The sequence below is a fragment of the Molothrus aeneus genome, chromosome 3, assembly GCF_037042795.1.
Source record: "Molothrus aeneus isolate 106 chromosome 3, BPBGC_Maene_1.0, whole genome shotgun sequence".
Classification (NCBI taxonomy): Eukaryota; Metazoa; Chordata; class Aves; order Passeriformes; family Icteridae; genus Molothrus; species Molothrus aeneus.
Window position 1 is genome coordinate 67,858,751 of NC_089648.1, and position 25,278 is coordinate 67,884,028.

Sequence of the window (25,278 nt, forward strand, 5' to 3'; positions counted from 1 at the left end):
AAAAAATCAGAAGAAAAAGAAGGGAAATAAACAGAAGATAACCCCTATGAAAAAAAGAAAAAAAAAAGAAAGAGTACCTGAGCTGTCAGGGAATACAAAATTAACAGACCTATTTTTGGGCCACATCTGAATCTCTTTGGAAATGAGAGGTGGCTATTGCAATGACTGAAAACCACACTGGGCTTTAGTGCTGGCAGCACAACAGCACACCTAGAATGGGGAAATGCAAATGGAGCCTCAGAGATGGTTCATACCATGCTGTTGGCTGTCCTACTTTGACTACACTATCTCTCTATGCTACAAAGATTAATGTATTTTAAAAAAAGGAATAGAAATGTTCTAGTCAAACCTTGGGTCATGCAAAGAGCATGTCTTTCTGGAGAAGCAATACATAAGTTATTATGTAAACACTATTTAATATATTATATTAAACATTGTTTTTCATGCCTTTTCTCAGCACTCTCTTGCTTGGTTCCAGTGGACAGATCAGCAGCTGCAATGTTTTTTTTTTTTTTTGTAGCAGGTAGATTTAAGAACTCCAGAGGGGGCTGCTGATTATCAATATTTGCAAGGGTTGTAATTTCAATGTATGATGTTTTATTATTAATATTTTGTAACTTTATGCACTAGTTTCACATTACTTCTGAATCACCACCAAAAGTGACAACTTTAATTAGGTTTTTAAATCTATACAAGACTGAGGGAGGTATCTGGAAGCCAAGCACATTGTATTTCTGCCTATCAGCCTCTAGGCAATCACTTGGATTGAATCTACACCAGCAAATGGAACACTCCTGTGTACATACCTCAGTTTTACCCTCAGTGAACTGGACTTGTTCATGTAATTACTGATAGGGTGAAACCACTAGGGAGAATGAAATGATCTCCTGAGTGAAGCTGGTATTTCCTCTGACTGTAAAACACGACTATTTGACAGGACATATGCTTTGGAGTTTATACAAGTGAAGCCTGTGAAAGCCAAGAGAACCTTCCTGGGTGATGCAGAAAAATCTCAGAAAGTCAGTAACAAAACAAAGAGCTGCCACCAGTGTCACCCCAGAATTATACACAGCTCTTTTGCTTCTTCCTCCTGGCAGCTGTGTGAACATTGAAAGGTCCTGTTTCAGGACCACAGATGAGTCCCTCTGGAAAATGAGAGGAAGAGAACAAAAAGTCAGTGGGTTTTACAAGTGGACACAAGACTTATAAGGAGGGGAAACTGCCAATGGAAATTGTAGAAAAGAACTTCTCCTGCAGTCACAGTACAAAGCTTAAGCTGTTGGACTGGCATCAAAATCCATTGGGACAGAGGTGGCACAGAAATGACCAAATCAGTTCTAATTTGATATCTGTGCTTCCTGCTTCCACAGGAAAAGAACCCAAAGTCATTATTTTCCAGGTGTACATTTTGGGATAGTATTGCAATGTAACCTTTAAACACATTGAAACAACCTAAACATATTGTGGAGGAAAAATCAACATATTTCTCAAATATTTCTTTTGTCCATATGGTTTAAAGAGTGAAGAAGAACACCATGTTACTCTTCAGAGCCAACACAGCCCACTCTTTTCATGCTTATTCCTATTTTACACACTTCTTCTTCTGCTTCTGAAAGGGAAAATATCTCAAATCTATTGAGAACTTTTAACACTCTTGAGAACTGAACCTTATTATCACAAGAATGGAATAAAGTAGGTGGATGCAGAGGCAGCACCTTGGGAGTCCTTTGTCCAGCTGAACTTGTTAGATGGGTGACTGAGTGTATTTCTATTTTAAATAATCATTTATGTGCATTAGGCAGCAGGTTCACTCAGACTGCTGAGTTTACTCAGGGTTAAGCTGGGAGTCTTGCTTTGTGCACTGGACTCTTTTTTCTTTAAACAATCCTATTGAAAATTGACATTGGCACTTGGAAGCATTCTGAACAGCTGCTAAGAGTACACTGATGGTAGATCACACAAGCCAGCACTGAGGTGTCCTTCAGCTCTCAGAACTGTAAAGCAATCTCCTTTAATCCTCTTCTTTAAGGAGTGTCTGAATTGCTGAGGGCTGAACATATTTTCTCCTAGAGCTGCAGAATCATTACTATCCCTAAATTTTGCAACAACATCATTGGTTGCTGAAAAGGGAGTTTCATCTTCTGAGTTATCTGTGGGTAAGTGGTGCACTTTCAAGGGTAACTTTCATGAATTATCAGTATCTATCAACAACAAAAGTAAGGTCTGTGATAGTCTAGAAACCATTCCTTGCAACAGTTTAAGTGCAGTAAGGAAAGTGTGTGCTTGTCTCACTAAGACATGAACTCCAGCTGTACTTTTTTTCAAAGCAAGCATTTATTCCTTCTAATTATTTTCATATTGGGCAAAAGAATTCACTATATTTTATTTTTCCAGAGGAAAAAAACATTGACAATTGCAATGAAGTATTATCTAAAGTGACAATTCATTCTTGCATCTCCTAAAATACAACTATTTGGCCCAAAACAATTAACACAAGAGAATGGACACTAAAATACTTTGGTAACTCAAGGCACCATGTTCTCATTGACTGCATGCAAGTCCTTCCCTGAGACACACAAACTTGTATCACAAGAAACCTTTTTTCCCTTTACCCACTGCATCTTTTCTTATATTGAGTTACTGACAGAGGTGCAACTCACTGCATAAAATATTCAAAGATATGCAAACATCTTTGCAGTGAGCAGCCACAAACCTATAGTAGCTGCCTGAAAGGCAATTTACTGTGAACACAAACATGTTCTCTACATCTGTTATGTGCACTTGGCTGCATCCCTAAACCAGTTATTCTGCTATTCCAGAAAATTCTGAAACATGGTCTGTACAAGCCTGTGGAACAAAATGTTCTGTCAAGAATGCTGCTTGATTCTTCAAGGCAAAGGGCCACAAAGTGTTGGGAATTTTAGCTTGCAATTACAAATAGCAGGCTTCCTCCCTTCCTTTTTATTTTAATTTGAAAAATGTTTTGCTCACAAGCCTAAAAGAACCTATTTAGACATTTGCTGCCTCTTTACCTCTTACCCAGCAGAGGACATGATGTTCAGTCTTGCCTAACCCAATTCTGCTTCCTCTTGCATGATCTCCCCAGCTGATCCAGTCACTTTCCCTGGAGGCTCCAGGCTTGAACCTGAAGGCATCTCCCAGGAGCACAAACACAGGGATGGGAAGGGTGTGCTTCAAAAGGATAATGCATGTCATACAGAAAAATGACAGGATAGTTTGGCACTCTCCAGGTGTCCAAACCCAGTAATGTGAAGAGCATTCCCTCATTTTCTGATGCAGTCATTATGGGGTTCTCCTCAGACTTGTACTAGAAACCTGTGATAATTAGTCACAAGCCATCTTCACCCTGCAGCATGTGGCACAGATTCTGTAGCTACCAGCACCAGTGACATTAATTTTGACACATATTAGGGTTACAAAGTTTATGGGTGTTGATGCAAATTTTGATTTTGACATAAGCCACATATCTTTCACTTTTGCTTAAGAAAGCAGAAAATTGCAAGCAGTCATTCTAGCACTTACTTTGCTAAAAACCTCAAGAAATATCAGAAAATATTCTGCTGTAAAAGAAGACTGTTTTCTGTCAGGCAAGAAAGAGGAAGAAAACTTCTCTTCTGTTCTTGTGTACAAATCACTTCAGTTTTATTAGCAAACATAACAATGTAAGAAATTAATATAAAAAGTTAAAGATGCCATATTTTCTTTGCCACAAATTGCTACATACTCTCTAGTGACTCTGGGTGCTCTGATTATTCACTTAATGTCTTAGGACACACTTTCAGCTAAAAAGATATTAAATAACCTTTTAAATCAGATATTAACCCACCTTTCCCCCTAAAGCACAATACAATAAATGGATAACAGTAAAGAACAATAAATAGAAAAGTTAGTAACAAATTCATTACTGCAAAAGAACAAAACTAGATTTCCTTTCTAAAATTATTTTTGTGACTTATCAGTCCAGTGGGTTTGGCAGGAGAATCCAGCTTGGATTTACATGTATCTGTTTCGAATGTACTCTCTGTACATGAGGAAGTCATCTCTTCCCAGGGGCTGCATGTTTCCTCTTCCAGCCTGAATGTGTGCGTGGAAAATCTCTATTGATTTCCTATCAGCTCTTGGAGGCTGGACTTCATAAATATTGTCTTGAGAAAAGGAGGAGATGGGTATTCTGAAAAAAAACAAATATGCAGAATATTTGGAGCTTTAGGTAAAAATTTTCCACAGAGAGAGAGGAGTATTTATTTTCCTTGAAATATACAGAAGAGTCAATGAGAGGGCAAGTTCCCAGTAGATAATTCATTTACCTAGATTTTTATCACTACTGCAGACCTGGTAAGACCCAGCTTTCCAAGTAGGGTAATTAGGTAAGTTGTCATTAATCCCATTACAGAACACCTTCTCACTTCCCTTTGCCCTGCCCTCATTTCTTCATCCTTCCTCAGACCTGCTATGGTCAGTAAATACCCCAGCTAAAGTAGATCTGTGCCATGCATGACAGCAGATAAAAGAAAGACTTCATTGAGCTTCCACTTAGTAGCAATTATAACAAGTGATTATACTCTGAGCCAACACAGAGAAAGGATTAATTAGGTAAGAAATTTCTATCTAATTATCAGGAAGTAGACAATTTATTATAAGCAACAGCACTCAGATATTTTATGAAAATATTTTTAAAATCTTCTTCATTCAACAAATAACATATTTGAATTCTAATAGACACATATTTTTGGGCTCAAAGCTCCTCAGGGAAGAAAGTAAAGTGGCAACTCACTGTCAAAGCTCACTATTTCATAAAGCAAACATCAACCAGCCCAAATGCAATGAACATTCAGATATTAGCATCATTGCCATATTCTACAGAAGCCACAGTCATGACTCACTACCTGTGTGCTTTTTCAGGAGACAAGAAAGTTATTTTTATGCATAGAATCTCTTCTTTTGAAGGTGAAAAAACAAGTAAGAACTAGAACACTTAAGCAAAGGGAAAGCCCTTCTATAAATAAAATGCCCTAATAAACTCCTACTTGCATTATGGGCACAAACTAACGTTTGACACTGTTTCTAAAAGAAGATCTCCATTAAAACTGTCAAAAAACTCTTGCTCCCTCATTTTTCAGCATTTTATTTTAGTAAAATATATTGTATTTCGGATGTTTCATCATGTGACAGTTCATTAGTTTTAAAAAATTACTGCAGTGTGTCATGTAGGACATACTATGCCTATATTCCAGTACAACTGGAATACAATATATAAAGCAAAAAGGCTTCCAGATAAAAGTAATCTTTTTCAATTTTATATTTCAACTTTGCATAGCCATACATTCATTTGATTACTCTTTGATTGCAATGATAGAATTACTTATACAAGTATACTATTGAACTTGAGACAATAAAATCACTGGTCCCCCATAGAGTTTGGCTGCATACTCTAAAACATTTTTTTTTTCTCAACAATGTGATAGTTTCTTCTCATTATCACTTCTAATTTATTTAAAGTGGGTGTTTTCAGAACTGGTAAAAAACGTCAGTCTAGATGCTTTAAAAGTAGATTGTTTTTCACAGCATCCATAGTTTCTGCAGCACTTACTCAACCAGTGTAAAGCATCCAAGCTGAGACTCTAGCAAAGGCATTTGACACTAGCACACTGTACTAACTTATCAATGTTCACTATCTAACAACAAAGGTGTCACTTAATAAATGGTCCACTAGCAAGTGGGCAATTAAGTAAAAAGCAAAACAGAGCCATTACACTAAATTGATGCCTTCTCTATTTATTGATTGGTTTCTAAAGATATGACATTTCTGAAGCACTAATGACTCAAAAATCCTTTCCTTAGGTACAATGGAAGCTGAGCAGCAAAGTGCATTTAATTTTGAGCATTTAATAACCAAATCTCAATTTTCCTCCTACTTGCATCAACATGATAAAAATATATTGAAAGAACCACATGTTCATGAGTGCCAACTTTGATTAATAACCCTGTATTAAGCTGTAACTATTTGTAGAGTGCTTGTATTATCCAGTCATTTAATTAAAAGTTATTTCTCCAACATATTCATGTAAAAATCTATTTTACTTAATAAGTTTAATATCTTACAGTAGTCATGAAGGAGAGCATGTTATTTATGACTTGGCTATCAGGTTTCCCTAGAGACCTGTAGCTTTATGGCCTCCAGTGAAAATTCTGTAGACAGGAACATAAGCTTTATGTTATGAAGGACAGAACCCTTGACACACAATTTTCAATTATTTTCAACCCACTTATGAGCAGGCTTCCTGGTGTTATGGTGTAACAGTGGTCACAGGGGTTCTTGGATGAGGGAAGAGACAAAAATGTTGACTCCATGTTCAGAAGGCTTGATTTATTATTTTATGATATATATATATTAAATTATAACTATACTAAAAAGAAATAGAAGGAAAAGGTTCATCTCAGAAGGCTAGCTCAGAACAGAATAGCAAAGAATGATAACAAAGGCAGCTCTCTCGGACTCTGTCCGAGACAGCTCGGCCTTGATTGGACATTAATTATAAACATCCAAGATGGGCCAATCACAGATAGACCTGTTCCATTCCACAGCAGCAGATAACCATTGTTTACATTTTGCTGCTGAAACTTCTCAGCTGAAAAAATCCTAATGAAGAAATCCTAAGGATTTTAATGAAAAGATGTCTGTGACATTATGGTTTCACCAAGAGTATCATTGTGTCTACAGTAAAAGATACAGTTAAAACCTTCAGTTATAATGAGGAAGTTCCATACTTCCAAGAAAAAGTACATCTAATCTACATCATGGTGATGTAGATTAGCTCCCAGACATATAGCAGTCACCAGAAAGCCACTGCATTTGTTTCAACATTAATTAGTTCTCCTCAAGTCTCTGTATACCTAAAAAGTAAACAAAATCTACTTTTTCACCTTGTTTGAATCCTAAGCAAACATCCACGAAGATGATCAGAGGGCTAGAGTACCTCTCCTACAAAGACAGCTGACAGAGTTGGGCTTGTTCAGCACAGAGATGAGGAGGCTCCAGGGAGACCTTGTCTCACCTTCCAGTGCCTAAAGGGGGCTGCAAGAGAGCTGAGGAGGGACTTTTTTAAAGGGCGTGAAGTGATGGGCCAAGGGGGAACGGCTTTAAACTGAAAGAAGACAGGTTTAACTTAGGTAGTAGGAGGAAATCCTTCACTGTGAGGGCAGGGAGGCACTGGAACACGTCACCCAGGGAAGTTGTGCTTGCCCCATCCTTGGCAGTGTTCAAGGCCAGGCTGGATGGGTCTCTGAGCAACCTGGTCTAGTGGGAAGTGTCCCTGCCCATGGCAGGGGGTTGGAGAACTGGATGGTTATTAAGAATCCTTCTAACCCAAAGCACTCTATGACCTGACCTGAAGCACAGCTTGGACCCTCATGTATGCACCAGCCACTCTTGGTGGGAGGATGTTTAAGCATGCTCACACTCTTCTTTCGTGCTACAGGGAATCAAAACACTCAATTCCCTTTTCAGGACAGAATAAAGTTTCTTGTACTCCTAGATAAATGTATGAAGTACCTTTAAAAAGGTTTTGAGAGTGTATTTTTACAACAGTATTATTTATAACATACCAGAATGAATAGTAGGGAATTAGGGAATTAGGAACAGGTGCACTGTGTCAGCCAACAGTAATTACACTACAGTACTTGGAGTCTGTCCTCATACACATTATAATAGATTGTGCTAAAAGTAGTCCAGCTCTGTTTAGCTCTATTTAGCTCTTAGTAAAATTCCATCATTTTTTCTTTCATGGAATTTCTAAGAACAAAAAGAAGAATTTCAAAATCCTTCCACATCCTCCACTCAACTTCAGTATTATTCCACTGCATCACTTTGGTCCCTGTTCAAGTCCTCCTTTTTTTTACTAGTCTATACTTAACAGTTTCTAAATTCAAGACAGAACCTTCTCTTCGGTATTTATACAATTCATATTTGAATTCAGAAATATCACTGCATCGACATTATAAAAATAAGAAATAATTCTTCTTTTGTAATGGCTTCATGTATTTAATTAAAATGGTCAAGTGTTTAAAATTGTGAAATGTTGGATTATTAAAAAAGATTTTCTTGAGAGGTGTGGAAAAGACAACTAATCTAAACTTAGATTTTTTATCTCACTGCTGATATGAACCCAAAGTTTTAGACTGAGTACCTTAATTCAATACGAAAAGAAATAGGGTTTGATTGCATTTGTATCATATATGAAGCAACCACTTGAGAATTAAATTTGTTAGATTTTTTTTCAATTTAAAAGGCATCTAACATCAAATAATAAAAGTTAGTATAATTTTTTAATTTCTTCAAGAGCTCCTTGAGAAACAAGTGCAAGCTGTGCCTCAGCTGCTATTACTGAGGCACAAAAAAACCCCTCCCTCTCTCCCTAATCCTGAGTACACTTATGTTCATTCTATTATATTTCTCAAAAGTTAGTATTCTCCAAGGAAATTCCTGATTTGGAGCAGCAATTCAAACTCAGTTAGAGAAAGCTTCCTTGTTTCAGAGTTGAACAACATGCCTTTTAAGAATGGTTACATTTGTGACTTTAACTAAAAGAACAATCTGTCACCATTCTAATAGTATTTAAACATTTTTAAAAAGTTACAGAACAAAACCCAAAGAAAATTTTTAAGCAGTCTAGGGATATACTGTAATAAAAAAGAAATCACCAACTCTAAGATATTCTCTTTCCTCTCTCATCTGCACAGAGGAACATGTTTGGTAGAAGTGGCAAGGAGAGATGACCTACATGACTTCAAGAGAAGGAGTGACAGGAGGCACGGATTTGTGTGCCCTATGACTTTGACACTTCTACTATTCAGAAACACGTGGAAATTACATTTGGGAAAAGAGAAAAATTAACATCTGACTATCCCAAAGCCACCAGAATTCTGTGTAGATACTCTCTTTAATGTGTTCATTTTACAGCAGCTCAGCATTGGGAAAAAAAATTTACATTTAAAGGGGTAAGAAAGGAATTATTATCTCCTACACTGTCTTACACGCTGGGAGATCTTGCAATTACAAAAAAGAAACTGCCTTCATTCATAGCAAAATTATTCTTCTTCTTACAAAATATTTTCTTAATAAACATGTCCATTTAAAACATTCAGGCTTGCTCCCTCATATTGAAAAACAGTTTTACAGTTTGCCAATCTAATTTACTACTTTAATACCCATTATGCATGTTTTATTATAAAACTACAGGCTCATTTACCTACAAATGTGATATCATCACTTTAAATGTAGGTAATACCAAGTGACTAAACACTGCTATTAGACAGTATTGTCTCATACACAGCATTACAGCAGTTTCATGTCATTCTTTTTCAGCCCAACTGAGACTCACCCAGTCTCTCTCCCTGCTTAGGTATAAATGCTGTGTTTAAGGTTTCCTCACTTCACCAGCACAGAGGGGTGGACAAGAGGCAGTGCAGGAAACAAAACTGAGGCTTCTGTAAACCAAAGGATTGCAGAAAAGTTCTTGCCGTTCTAAGAAGTGGCCATGCTGTTGGATAAAGGATCATGTACCCCAGGGACAGAAGTAAATAAAATTCTGCCTTGCCTTGGTGAAACTTTAAGCTGCCTACACTATAGGAAGATGTCAATTGGAAGAGTAGTACTTGATCATCTAAATTGTAAGATCTGGTTCAATATTAGTAAGACATTTGGATAATACCATGACCCTTTTTATACACTAGTGCTAAGAAGATTCAAATGTAACTTGTTTTCTAGTGAAGTAAGCAAGAAGAAATTGCCCTCTAAATTCAGTAGATTCAGCACTATCTGTTAATTCAGGCTTGCTAAGACTTTTAAATAGAAACCCCTTGATACTACAAAAACTAAAAAAAAAAAAACAAAAAACAAGACTCCCCAAAACAATACAAACAAAAACTAAACAGCCAAAAAACCCAAACCCTCAAAAAACCAAAAACCCAGTTCTTCATGCTATGCATTGAAACCCCTTATGCAGTAAAGATAATGGAAGTGTGACTCTGAAGCAATTTAACATCAAATTTACACGATCACTTTTCATATCTAATGACAAAAGCAAAATCAGGCTAGATGGAAAAAGAAAAAGAATACTTACAAATTTATGACCTTATCCAATGGGCATTTTGAACAAAATTGCTGGCTGCTCTTGTCTTGTTTATGCTGACTCTGTCCCAGCTGAACAAACCTGTGAAAAGCAGTAAATTGAAGAATAAATCAAAGAAATAAAAGAACCATTCTCCAAAAATCGTCAAACAGAAGAAAATGACACTAAGAAATGAGATTTTGAGTCATACTATATAAGTCACTGATCATGATGTACTTCTCTGGTGAACAAGAGAGATTTTTATAAGTTCATAGAGGGTGCATGCATGAACTCAGAACCTCCTCGGAAATAAGATTTGTTTATCAATTGGTGTCACCCAGTATGTCACGGGAAGAAACAGGCCTCCCCTAAGAAAAGGACCGCCCTTTGCAGTCAACTTCCTGTATCTTTCTCAAAGCAATCAGCCAAAGGAATAGCCTATGGAAAAATCAGCAAAAGACACAAAGTCTCTCAAGTTTCAGATTTAAGTCAGTCCTCTTCTGAATTCAATCTATCTATTCATCTGAAATGCTGTTAGTCCAGATCCCTTATTTACAACCACAACCTTTTGGGACAATTTCTCCATCTCCCAATATTTGCTGGAAGACATTGTCAATGGAAAATACTGTCTTTTTTTTTTTTTTTTTTCCTTGGCAAGGAAGTGGAACAAAATCTTCTGAAAAGTAGTTTATCACTAATCTTAGACACTCAGAATAGGAGGAAAAGTCAGACGGTTTCAAACGTAAATATATGTAGCTATCTTGCACTCAATTTGTTCACTCTCCAACACAGCTGTGCCACTGAAAAGACAAGTAAGTAAATGTCAGTTGTGATTTACTAGTTTAATTTTCTGAGGCAGAGAGTTTTTCTTAATAGTGAGCTTCCATTTAGCTTAAGAAGTCTTACTGGTCTACTTCAGGAATATTTACTACATTTTAACAAGCAACTATTACCCGTGCAAAACCAATAGCATGAAAGAGTGTACAGAAGTCAAACAAACAACATATTCCTAAACAACTTATTGCAGCTTTTCTTTTTGCTCCATTCAGATTCTATACTGTAGAAACAAATGCCTCAGAGAAAAACAACATCACTTTGACTGCTAAAGGAATAAATACTTACATTACCAAAATAGAGAATTTTAAGTGGAAATCAAGATAATTATGATCTTCTACTGCAGGAGCCTGCTATTGAAACCAACTTTAAAAAAACCAGAGGTAAATCAATTGCATAAGTATTTTAATTAATTGCTTCAAATTATTCAATATTTTGAAAGTTACAAGACCTAAATGCATACAAGCAAGTTTCCTGAGGTCAGGAAGATACCACACACAGCTGATCTGGAGCATACAACCTCAAATTATTGGAGGGACTTCCTGTCCCTTCCAAATCCAACCAATCTGGGCTTCTGTGATTTCTGTTTTGATGAGAATTATCTCAGCCATCAGTGAAAACACGCTGAATAGATCTGAATTACTTTTAATTTGCATTTACAAATAGGCTTAATACAGATCAGTTGACATAAAGCAACTTAACCTGAAGTACTTTGAATGTGCGAGACCCTCAGCCTCATAATGAAAAAATATGTAACATGTCCAGTGATGTCAAGTGAAGTCAGGATCTTACATCCCCACTTCCCTTATTACAGTAACAGAAAAAGGCTTGATGTGAGAACTGTCATCATACTGTGAAAGAAATTGCTGCTATTCTCAAGCGATGTACATTTTGCAAAGTATAGATTTTACTGACATCCTTGATTATATAAATCAGCACACCAGACCAGAAATAGCACCATGCCTTGTTAGCTGAAAGAGATAAAGAATTTGTAATTTTTTCTATTTTTAAAACCTGCATTGCTCAAAGGAAATGAAGTAAATGCAAGGTTTGTTTTGTTGTTTTTTTTTTTAAAAGGATATAAATAGCGAGCTTCAAAGCCTCCAAGGGGTTTATGGTTTTACATTAGCAACAGATTGAACATTAGTCCAGCCTGAAGAAATTATAAAATTGGAAGTAGCTGCAATTCTGGATGTTAACACAGAATTGTTCATCTGCACAGAGAGACTCACAGTAGATACCAGCTCACACTGGGCCATTTTCTGAACCACAAAAACTACCTGCTGTATCAAAGGATAGTTGTCAAATTTGCATCCATCTTCTAGGGTTAAAATAAAAAGAAACAGAAGTAGACTCATAGATGAAGGTAAAAAATTCAGCTATAATGAGAAACATCCTCCTTAACCCTATTCAAGTTTAGGATCTTTAAATGACTCTGCTTGTAGAAAATAGGTAGAAGTGGGAATTTTAAAGAACAAAAGAGTGCAAGAGAAATAGCTACACCTAAAGAAAAAGCAGGAGAATATAATTTTACATATAAAGAAAAAATGCTTTGAGTGGATTAAGGAACTAAGTCAGGATGAAACACCACATATCACCAAATTAGATATCACCAAATTAGACATCACAGTGAATTAAAATTTCCCTTAAAAATTGAAAAGGTTTCAAATAGAACAAGGTAGCTACTGCTATTACACATTAGAGAATAAAAACAAATGCACACAAGGCCATGTCAATCCATGTCTCACAAGTATTCATTTCAATATATACACAGTGCTTTCCTGAGATGAAGTGTAGATTTCTTATATCGTGTTAAATAAAAAGACAACTTTTATTATTTTATATGCATTTTTACAGAATAAGCTATTTCATTATGATTGATTTGAATTGGAGTAATTCAACACTTGAAAAATGCAAACCCCACAGATTACAAAGCTTACAACCATGGAACCATTCTTGGTTCCACTGAGAAGTAAATTCTGTGGAATTTACTTATCAGAGGAATATGGAATTCCTATGAATTTACTTATGAATTTCTAGGATTATATTAAGTGACAGGTATTTCTTCTGAAGCATCTTTCATTTGATTTAAGCTCCAAATTTTACTTTCAGAGACATCTGCAGAGCTTCCACTGAAATCAGAATTGACACAGACAGCTGGAAACAATTTGATTTTGAAAGAGTTAGCATATATAGGCAAATTTCTCATTTAAGTAAGTTTAATCAAAGGCAGTACTTTGACAAACTGCACTTAACTAGCTCAAATTATCCTTTACCAATTACCACTGGAAATTTATCTCACCTTGCATATATTGCAAGATCATCTTCTGAAGGGATATCTGAAAGATTGACTCCATAGACATCTTTTGTTGCTTGCACTACATTCTGGAATATAAGAAAGATTCAGATGAAGAATACTGGAACAATATCCAAAGAAAGATTACTCTTAAGAAAGAACTTCCTTGCAAGCCAAAATATCATTTCAGAAGTGCAGACAAAAACAAATAGGTTTCTCATATCCACAGCAATCATAGTTTATACATATTTTTTAAAGAAAATTATTTATTAAAAATATTAATCAACACATTTATTCAATAAGTAAAGAATTCCTGAAAGATATCATCAGCTAAAACAACATATTAGGAGACTAAATTATATTAATAGAACATAATGGTGTGGTTATTAAATTCTGTTCTGTATTGAAACTTAATAGAGAATAAAACACATTTGTTTAGAGCATGCTCCCACATTTGCTTTCACACTTCCTGCTGTCAATTCTGCAATAATTAGAAACCTCAGGTTGAATAGAACTATTTTTATTTTATACATTATGCAATCATATCAGTCAACTATAACAAGGAATCAGTGCATATGCAATAGCTCACTAACTGTGTCTACTGATTCTGCGCTAAACTGAGGGGAGTTTTCTGACAAGACACATGAGTCAAATATAAAGACAATTTTCTCTTAGTTCAAAATGATTCAAAGTCAAAGAACTTCAGAAAGGTATGTCCTGACCAGAAGAATAAATGCATCTTTTATTAACTTCTCGGAGATGTGAACAGGAAAGAACCAGTTTTTTGAGTTCCCCAGATAATAAGGAATGGCATGAATTAACAATGTAAATTATGACTAAAATTCAATGCATGAAAAGGTGCAATAAATTGGAATATATTTCTTCTTATCATTACTAAAAAGTCAGAATACCTCACCCAATTTTAAAGCCATTGAAATTCAATGTTTCAAATCACACTTTGTGTTTACATACACCTTTCATTTAAGCATCTTAAAAATGTAAAAAATATATCTTAGGTCTGAGTGCTGAAGTGTGTTCAAAACAGAGGGAAAAACTGATGTGAGATAAATTATGCAATAGTAGGAATCAAGAATAAAATTTCAACTTGGATTTTTGTTTAAAAAACCTATATACCATCTGATTTACTGGAGAATGGGTACTCTGTTATTCAGAGATAATGGAAAACTTTTAGATAAAATACCTTGTATAAATACAAATAAATAAATGTGCTTGTACTGGCTTAGGAAGAAGACACTATTGCACTACTGAAGGCTGAAAATCCATTATCTGAGAACACACAACCCTAGGCTAAAGACTGAATAGAATCAAAATTTGAATCGAGGCAAAAAAAAAAAAGGCAGTGTAATTGTCTTGCCTATCAGGCAATACATTTATGCTAAGGTCATAAATACTCAATTTTGTTCAGAAGTGATAACATGCACAATCCTATAACCATTTAAAGTAGCTGTGGCTTTAAAAAAAACCAACCCTGCTGGACGACATAAGTATTTTCCAAATTTCTATAGTATACATTAGCATAACCTTTTGCTATGATACTTTCAATGGTATCCAAAATGGATATCTACAAGAAAGAATTTGAAGAACTATTACATGAACTAATAAAATAGATACTTCCAGAATTCTTTATACAACTCAGTATTTTCATTAAATTAGCACCCAAGGGATTCCAACAAAATGGGAGTTATGCTAGGAAAAAAAGATTAATAGCCCACAACTGCAAATGTACATTCTTTCCACCTGACTGGGCAAATGCAATTTATTTCACTATTTTATTCACTGCTGTTATCTGCAACCTTAGTAGCAGTAATAGCATAGGACCTGTGTGGTAACATTATCATGCGCATTTTTGAAGTTAGTTAATTCTTTTTTTTTAATGCCAGACCACATAATTATGGGACAGCAATTTAAAAGTGGTCACATAAATCAGGTTGAAATTGAGACGGAATGAACATTAATTTATAGTTCATCGACCTAAGCAAGTGGCATTGTCCAAAAGGAATTGCCTTGTAATTCCAAGAGGTGGTTCTCAGGACCTCAGGTTCATACTACATGTCTTTCAGGGGGTTAGCTCCACACTAAATCCCATGGACTAAATATTGATTAAGTAGGTAGATCAAGTACATTCTTGGAGAAAAGGAATCATTTGCACGCTCCGAGGCCACCGAATGACGTGTGCCAGAGCACAGTAACAGACAATAATCAGACATGCATTACTGCTCTGAATTAACACACTAATACAGGTGCATTTTAAACTATGTAATGACCTGAATACCTTTCAAATGCCATAGGTTTCTGACAGTAGTTTTCTTTTTTTTCATGTTATTTTCCTTTGTGTCTCACTATTACATGACAAGAAGAACAGAAAAGGTTAAGAAACAGTTGTACTAATATCTACACAAAAAAATTACACTGGAGACCTTTGTCACTAAAGTTCTCAGTGCTTTACTTCTGACTGTTCTATAATGCTTTTTAAAGGGAATGTGAATTTTAAGCTTTCTTGCCTAACACAGTAATTTCTTACCTCTGTGATTTTTGTATTGTCTCCTGTATCAGTCACCTTTACTGGAGTTGAACGTTGAGAAACAGCACCTTCATCTTCTTTATCTGTCCCAGAATCATCTTCAGAACTACTTGACACTGCTTCCTCACTTGGGGGTGGAGGAGCACTAGCAGCTGTTTTGCGCTGCAGCACAGTTTCTTCTCTATTATTTTTGTTCCTATTAGGAAGGCAGTGTGTATTTATGAAATCAGCAAGATATTAGCAATGAATATTTAAAATTCCTAATCTTGGTTACAATCTTTCCAGGGAAATAAGTTTTAACTTCTAGGGCAACTTTTTTACTCATCTTTAAAATCTCTGATTTGTCTTCTTCCATCTCTTCTTATTCCAGAGCATTTAAAGAAAGCCCAAAGGATTCTGTCAGTTTTCCTCCACCAATTCTCTGATTCTTTACTTAAATCCCTCCCCACGACTGAATAAATAAAAAAGAATAAAAATTAATTGAGATATCACATCTTTGGTTTTGATTTTGGAAAAAGTTTCACTTTCTGATTAATAACAATATCTACTCCAATATCTTCCTTAATCTTGGTTCCAAATCTTAATGGTAATGTCACTTTTTTTCCTTTATTTTCCATATCTCTCCCCTCAATTTAATTCTTTAATCAGCAACATTTCTTGATGCAGTATGTATTTCTCACTCAAGAAATTCTAGTCAATATAAAGGCCTTATTTAAAAGAAGCCTTCAAGATACAGCATCTCTATGTAAGCAGGCTAACACTGGATTTAACTGTATGCACTCTGAAAGGTACACATTACTTTGCCCATCAGAAGTCATATCAAACTTATGTACTCTGCATCCTCTCCTACTGGCCACAGAAGAGCATTCAGTTGCAACTTCCTCTCAGACACTGTCACAGTCTTTCAGGGAAGGCAGTTAATGAATAGACATTAACGAAGGAATAGACAGTTTATAGACAAATCCCTGGAAATAGGGAAGGAACATCTCTTCCTTGCTGCAGTGACTGTTCCATGTATCACTGACAGACAGTGTGTCTCATTCTAAAGGAAGACAGCAGCATGCTAGAGGCTGGGAAAAGAGCTCATAGATTGATGCAAATGCTATTTGAAGATGCAGGTCTAGTGCTCTCATCAGCATCACTTGAGCCCTAGTGGAGCACACTATGACTGTTACAGAGGCTGCCTCTTGAAGTGAAACTCACATGGCAGTTTATCCCTCTACTAAATTAGCTACACTTCATCTGCTCAAGGAACATGTATAAACCAGTAGGAGAGTCCTTCAAAGGTTCTGATCTGAAAGCATACCCCACTCCCAAGGACATTATTGTATCAGAAAAAATCTTAGAGCTGGAACAAATGCCTTGCGAAAATAACACCATGGGCAAATTTGATTTCTGACTCAGCAGAACCTGACATTTCCTTGGACTGAAATGTACAGAAAGTTATAAAGACATAAGCATTCTTTTTAGGGAAAATAAAGGGATTTTTCCCTACTTTTCTAGATGAGGTGAAGGTCACAAGAAAAGCAGCCCTTTCTGAAAGCTGAGGTGTGACGGTGTTCACAGGGGTTTTCAGGTGAGGGAAGAGACGAGAATGTTGACTCCATGTTCAGAAGGCTTGATTTGTTATTTTATGATATATATTACATTAAAACTATACTAAAAAGAATAGAAGGAAAAGTTTCATCTCAGAAGGCTAGCTAAGCCAAGAATAGAAAGGAAAAGAATGAAAACAAAGGTCTGTGGCTTGGACAGAGAGGGAGAGCCAGCTCTGCCATGATTGGTCACTAATTCCAAACATCCACATGAGACCAATTACGCATCCACCTGTTGCATTCCACAGCAGCAGAAAACCATCGTTTACATGTTGATTCTGAGGCCTCTCAGCTTCTCAGAAGGAAAAAATCCTAAAAAAGGATTTTTAATGAAAAGATGTCTGCGACACTGAGGAATGGAGCAAGTAGCCAAACTGGTAAGAGTGTTATCCTCACCGCACTCCCAACACGTACCCAGCCAAGATCTAAGTGTCCTTGGGACCTGAATGCCTACAGACAAAAAGAGGTGTCACCAAATTTCCTTCAGAAATGTCTTAGATCAAAAGATGATGACAAATCAGCAAGGCAAAGGTACTGCCTTTTGCAAGGCTAAATATGGGTGAGGTGCAAGAGTGAAGCCATGTTTTACCCTACAACACAGTCACTAGAGGGGAAGCCTTATAAGTGATACACAGGGAGTCCTGGAATGTGGCTTTGATGGAGTTGATTCTCTGTCCCACATCAACCCCTAAAAATCACAGCAAAGAGCTTGAATAGAAGTGCCTGAGAAAATATGGCCGTTATATAATGGTCAACTATTTAATGGAGTACTTGGAGACAAATTAGTCCAAAATCTGACATTTTATCAAAGCGGAAGTATAAAGCTTACCCTCAAAATACTCATAAACTCAATTCTTAGCAGAGACGAACTGTGTAACATTGAAGATTCTTCCTGTTTATTCCCAGGGAATCAGTAGCACAAAATGAGGTTCTACTGGTGATAAGCATAGTCTACTTTCAACATTTATTTACAATGAGACTCTCAGGACAAGAGCACACGAGAGTCCAATGTTCTAGTGTTTAACAAAACAGCAAGTTTTCAGAGGAACTTATAATGCTGTGAAAGCATAGTAACTACTGACAAAAGGTTTCCTTAATATGAGCTACCAAAGAGAGAATTAATTCAGGAAGATTCTGCACAGCCCTTGTGGGACACAGCAGTGGAACAAAGACAGTAACAAAGCAGGTCCAGGATGCAAAAGCAGCTAAATGAAGCATTCATTGGTCTCAGCAAATGTTGCTGGATTGTTTTATATAATTTTATCCATAGATGTTTTAATAACATATTTTATCAAAGACTATGCTGAAATTGGCATTTATTGCTGTTTCAGAATATGCACTACACATGAAAAATTTATTATTTTTTTAAAGACAACAAGAAAATATGCACCACTGTCAACTCCAATACAGAATAGAGTTGACACTACAATGAAGAGATGATCAAATTTTAATAACTTTTGTGTATTATTGATAAAATCTTCTCATGAATTTCACTTTGAGGAATCAGAGAAAACAGAAAATATTAAACAAGTTGAATTAAGAATTTCTAGTGTTCAATAAAAATTCCTAGTGTCAAATAAAAATCTCAAATTAGATGTGATTTTCAAAGTGTACAATTCTGCAGTATAACACCAATGAATTTTTTATTTCCTGTGTAACAATGAATATTCTTCACAGACACACACATAAGAGTTTATATATTTTCATTACAATTTCACTACTATTAAACCAGAACAAAATTTCTGATTTCAGACTTACCCCAACACAGATTTTCCAGTTTCATCAGGTTTACGAACAGTGAATGGACTTGGATCAATTCCCACATTCTTAGGCATAAAATCTCTGCCAAAATAGAAAAAGTGTTTATGAACAAAGTGCAACACATAATTTTTTTAAATTTTCTGGAAGAACCACCTCTAACATCTACCTGGGAACTAAAGAAAAAGAATCATCATAATGAGATATCAAATTCTAACTTTGTAATTTCAAGTCGATGTACATATAACCTAGGTATTTAAAAAGCTTTCAGTTGCATTATTTAGTTCCATAAAACATCTGGAAGTATCACTTGCCAAGGATGCTAAGGCACTGTGCTCCATTCCTGTCCTGAAGAGGCCTGATAACTCGGGGCTTCATACATCGCTTTCAAAATGCTGCCAACACATAAATTGGGTCAAACAGCTACATGAAAAATAATCTGCCTGGAAATCTTTAGCCAAACCATGATTCAGATCATGCTTTGAATAGCCAGCTGACTGCTGCCAACAAAAAAACCCCAAAATATCTGACCAGCTGGTAGAGCCAGTTGAACTGAAGAAAACAATTGCAAAATGAGAGCAGAACAATGAGAAAACAATTGTTTTGAAAGTAGCTTCTGTGATCTGAATCAACAGAGAAAAGTTCATCTCTCAGGCATCAAATGCCCAGACACTAGGCACTCAATAACAAAAAATAATTGGAAATCTAATTGCTATTTTTACAGATTTTTTTTAGAGTCTCCATGTAGCATTGTGATTTAGTTTCAAGAACTTGGCTAAATTTGATATAATACGTATTTAACCTAATAAATCAAATGCATATTTAATTCACACCACATCAACTTCCATTCAAGGATTTAGAGTCACAAACCATCCCAATATACCTTGTAGAATTGGTCATTGCCAAGCAGAAGGTCTCATCAAAACTGCTCAACTCATATGGCCTAAAAAACTCATTGTGGATATCAATTTCCTCTTCATATTTGTGGAATTTCTTCACTGTCAACTTGCGTCTGTTTTCAGCACATGTCACTGAGGGGGAAAAAAAAAATCTTTTTACTAGCAATTACTGACTCTTGCAAAAATCTAATCCAACAGTAGCCTGCTCACCTAGCCACCATACCAGTCATATCTCCTCTGAGACAAGGAAATATGACATGAAGAAGATGCATTGCACATCTTTAATAAATATGCATTATCAACCACTGTAATTTGATTTCACTTTATGATGACAATTCTTAATAAAATATGCTCCACAGCACCCAGAGAAATAAGGCTATATTGTGTCAACTGTGACAGGAATAGGACCACCAGCACAGACTATAAATATATGCTAATAGACAAGACAAAAAAAATTAAATGTGCCCTGAGTCACAAACATGAAGGTCAAGTTTTAGCACTCAGGTACCTCTTGCAACCTGCAACTGAAAAATCATATCTCCTTGGAGGGTAGAAGGGGGTGAAGAAATATTTAAGAAACCATTATGGAAACATTCTTTTTTTCAGATTTGGGATAGAAATTAAAAAACATTTGTGACTAAAACTTCTTTTTCAAGATACTCTGCAAGGCAAGGAGCAAATATAGGTCCTACCTTCATCAAAAGGAAGAGGTAAATGCTTTAGCACACCTGTGGTCCACCAGTAAGTGTAGCTGTACAGGAAAACCAGAAACACAATTGATACAGGAGATTGGATCTTGCACCCACCTATCCATCACTCATTCATACAGTGTCACTTCAGCAAACATTGCTGATTTGGAGGGAGGATTTCAACAGGCCCCTGTCCAACTACTTTGCTCTTAAATCAAGAAATTTAAACACACAAAACTCAATACAGGTATGGACAGAAATGTGGTTTCGTTTCATTAACAAATACATTTCAGGTGCCTACCTCTACAGCACTGAAAATTAATGTATTAATGTCTTTGTACATATCAAAAGTATTTATGTATTCCTCTTGTTCTGGTCATTGGAGGATGGGAGGAGTGAGGGGAAGGCATCCCCTCACAGATGTTATTCAGATCCCAAAATTTAGGAAAAATGTATGAAGAAGTGAAGGTCAATGATAATAAGATTGTATGACTGTCAAAACAGCTGACTTCTACAGAAAGAAATATTTGATGTAACAGCTGCCATAAGTCTGAGAGCTGTTGGCATATCTAACAGCAAAATTCAAGCCCTGCTGGAAGCTTATTCAGGATTTCTGTAAAACAACAAAGGAAGTCAAGCAACATTCATAAAACAAAGCATGTTTTAGCTTTCATTCATGTTTACACATTTTTATTGTCTCTTCTCAAATATACTTTAATTTCTTCTCTGATTTATTCTGATCGTTTCTTCTACTTCATTACATGGAATGAAAACACAATTGTCTTCATTGATTTTTATTTCAAATACTTGTGTATTCACAATACTGTGAGGGCTGTAATCAGCATTAATGTGGTTATCTCCTACTCCTGTCAATGTAGCCACCTGCAGCAGACACAATGGGCGTATTCCCATGGCCAGGGATAGGCTTGTTAGTGGGATTTAGGAGATGGTACAGGACAGGCAGGAAAACACACTTCAGTTCCAAGAACTGTGTATATCCTAGACAATAAGGAATGAGTTATGCCTGGTGGCCCTGCCTCTTCTCAAAGTACCATGCTAGTAAGCAATTTTCTCCAGTGCCTTCAGAAATGATGCACTGGACACACCCAGTTTTGTTGCCAGCATAAATGATAAGTAACATGGCAACACAAAGTCTCCTTTTCCATATTCCTTTCACGTGAATCATTAATTATATAGAAGTAAGATATGAACCTTATTAAATATCTTCCTCCTGATAAGGAGGCAATTACAATATAGGAAAAGCACAGACAGTCAATGATGTTTCAATGACAGGAAACATCTTCCTTCTCCTGTACCCTTGATTTCATTACAAGTGTTGTTATTTCTTTTGCTACTGTGCCCAAGGAACCTAAAAGAGGAACTACACAGACAGGCAGGGAGAAGTTACACAAAGAACTTGTCAAAATATTTGGTAGAAACAAAAAATTACTTAGAGGAGTTTTTTCACAGATTTATTTCACCTAGTTATTACAGGAAGGTGTCATTTTATTCACATAATGAAACATCTTGATTGTACATTATAACTGCTCAAAAGAAATTCTGGTTTGAGTGAAAGGTAAAAAATAATTAACAAGCAAATGAAAAGTACCAATATTTCTTTTTAATATTCCACCTCATTTGAGAACAGTATGTGTGACAAATAAGAGATAGCCTGTTTTAACAGAGTAACAGATGAAAGGGAGACAAGAACATTTGCATATTTGCAATATATCAGCTGAATTAATTTTAGACATACAATAATGTTCAGAATGAGTAGCTGAGAAAATTAATATTGCATGTTTAATGTGTGCCTGAAATAGCACTTGGTTGTATGGCTCATATAAGCTACCTTTAAGAGAAGCCTCAGGAGACAATACAGGAGGACACAATTCAGAAAGAGCCATATCATGTGCCAGCTGCTGCGACAGGTTAACAGGATAAGCAGCCAACAGGGACTGATCACACTGGTTAAACACTTGCAGTTTTGCCCAGACAAAAATCTAAATGCAGGTATTCAGGTCTGCCATTTGTACTAAAGGGCTTTACAGCTCACAAAATGAATAAAGATAAAACCAGCCAAAATCCTAAGAGATTGTTTAGTTGACAAGTTGAGTACTGTCCATTTTGTTAAAATGGATTTTTTTAAAAGCCCAGTATTCATAGTCTTCAAAAAATAATTTCCCTCTGTGAAGCAATTGAATTACTTTAAAATTTTATACTTTATTACCATACGACTACAGTGGAATGCAAATGAAGAAAAATAGTCTTAAAACAATCTAGACATAGGCTGAAAGGAAGGCAGAAGATCATGGGTTTTTTGGAATGGACAGCTGCAGACTAAGTGCAGTACATAGAAAAATAAATGTTATCCTTTTCATATAATCTCAAATTCAACCATTAATAAATCTGACAATGAAGAATGCACCTATATATGAATGAAACTGTAGTAACTGTACTTCAGTACAACACTGAAGCATTTTACACTGAAGGATCGAGTTTCATATGAAATTAAACTTATTTTTAAATACCAAAGGAAATTAACATACTAAACAAACCCTTTGAAACACCAACATTCAGCATTTTATGGTAATCTCTTGAAGGTGTTTTTTAAGCTTTTGTATAAACATAAAATGCACTAAGCAAGTTTTTCACAGGCTGACCTAATTATTGGATTAGCAACATGTATTTTTTACAATGTATTAGAGCAGTACCAAATAAAACAAAAAATAAGACAGCAAAATACCTTTGCCTGGTCTGTGACAGACTGAGGGTGTTCTTGTGATGCAAATAAAAATCAGTGGGAAGTTCCCAGAGATGTGGCTTTCCTTCTGCAGGCTTGAACACTCCCAGAAAGAGATTGATGGAATCCTGCCTGTCCGCATCTGTTAGACAAGAGGCACACTTAACACCAGGAGCACTGCACAGCTCAGGCCCATTCAGACACTGCTTCTCTTTGCTCATCAGAGACTGAGTGTGTGTCCTATGACTGCTGCAGGGCCCTCTGGGCTTCAAGCAGCACCATGGAACTTCATTTACAGCAGAGCTGCTACATTGCAGGGCACGTGGGGCTGGTACCAACGCTGCCTCTTCCCTTGGCTTCTCCCTCAGGAGCCCAGACTTGGCAGAAGTCAGACCTCACACTGCAACTCTGTCTCCCACATGTGTGCATGAAGCACATGCATAGATTAAGGCATGTTTCAAGAAATCTGACATACCTTAGTGAATTTACTGCAGCCTAAATAACTGAAAAATGACTTGATGAAATTAAACAATATCCATACAACACAAGTTCCCAACAAAACATACAAATGATTAATTCTTTGGGATTTTCTTGCCAATACATAGTAAAATGATTAAATTTCATAAACACCTTTTAGTAATTTGGACTTGTTCCCTGTTGGTTTAAACCATCAATTTAGGCTCCACCAAATTATCACTCAATACGTGTCTTACTTTTTCTGATCCATACAGCTTAATTAGTAGTAATTATCCTAAGAGTGTTGAGGTCAACAGATGAAAACACTTTCTTATAAGACTAGATTATTTTTAGATTCATGTATTTTGAATGATAGACAAGCAGTAATGTGTGGCTAAGAGATTTATTTAGGAAGCAGTGATAGTAGGCCTCTTTCAACCTTGCTCTGAATCTTATATACTGTATGACCCCAAGCAAATCACTAAAATTTTCTGAGTCTGTTTAATTCAGGTACATAAAATACACAAGCATTAAAAAAATGTTTCTCGGATCAGAAACACAAGGAAATGCTGATTTATGAACTAGCTAGCCCTCAGATTTTTATTTGCATTTTAAAGGATATATGATTAATAGCAACAATAATAAATGCAGTACAGCAAATCAGCACCTTGTTCTAAAACTGTTTCCTTTTTCTCTGCTTTCTTAGAAAACTTAAAGAATAAAATGATCTCTCTTAATGTGCCTCATTAACAAGCTAGCTGTTGCCCTCTGAACAGGCAGTGTAGGACAGCGAACCTTTAAATTTCATTGAAACAAATATTTTAAAACTCCATACTAAAAATGCAACAAAGTAAATATAACATCGAATGCTACATTTCAGCAATGTCATCTTCAAACACAAGGAATGCATACAGCACCAAAAATATTTGCCTCAAATGGGATCAAGTACCAAAATCCTAAATAAATTGGGGAAAGTGTGCAGCACTTTTAAGAAAATTTCAATCAAAGACAGTATTGACTTCAGTAAAGACTAATGTTTATTTGTGTAGTTTCCTACAAGTTCATTGAGATTACGAGATGGACTTCATTTATTTCTCAATTTTTTCTTCTTTTTGTAACATCTTTTTTGGAACAAATTCTTTTATTACTAGAAGACATGCATATCATGACTATACTTGCAAGCAGACCACAGCCCCAGATGTGGACCTAGAACTTTGCTCAGGCTTCTACCGAACCATTTCATTGGTTGGCATAAACAGCTCAGAGATTTGTTCCACCTTCTATGTCACAGTACAGGTGACACTGCAAGTGTGCTACCTTTGGCTCAAAAGAATTGATG

At 35.9% G+C, this 25,278-nt stretch overlaps 1 protein-coding gene across 2 annotated transcripts in view; it reads right to left on the reverse strand.

Moving 5' to 3' along the window:
• Positions 1-2,312: 2,312 nt before the first annotated feature.
• Positions 2,313-25,278, reverse strand: part of FIG4 (FIG4 phosphoinositide 5-phosphatase) — a 51,181-nt gene continuing 28,215 nt past the window's right edge. For both annotated transcript variants that reach the window (XM_066547118.1, XM_066547117.1), the window contains exons 16-23: positions 23,487-23,625; positions 20,747-20,805; positions 20,039-20,186; positions 19,156-19,239; positions 15,803-15,998; positions 13,267-13,349; positions 10,143-10,232; positions 2,313-4,192 (exon numbers count right to left, since the gene is read on the reverse strand). In XM_066547118.1, the coding sequence (XP_066403215.1) occupies positions 4,015-4,192; positions 10,143-10,232; positions 13,267-13,349; positions 15,803-15,998; positions 19,156-19,239; positions 20,039-20,186; positions 20,747-20,805; positions 23,487-23,625 (977 nt within the window). In that variant the 3' untranslated portion in view covers positions 2,313-4,014. The remainder of the gene's footprint in view (positions 4,193-10,142; positions 10,233-13,266; positions 13,350-15,802; positions 15,999-19,155; positions 19,240-20,038; positions 20,187-20,746; positions 20,806-23,486; positions 23,626-25,278) is intronic.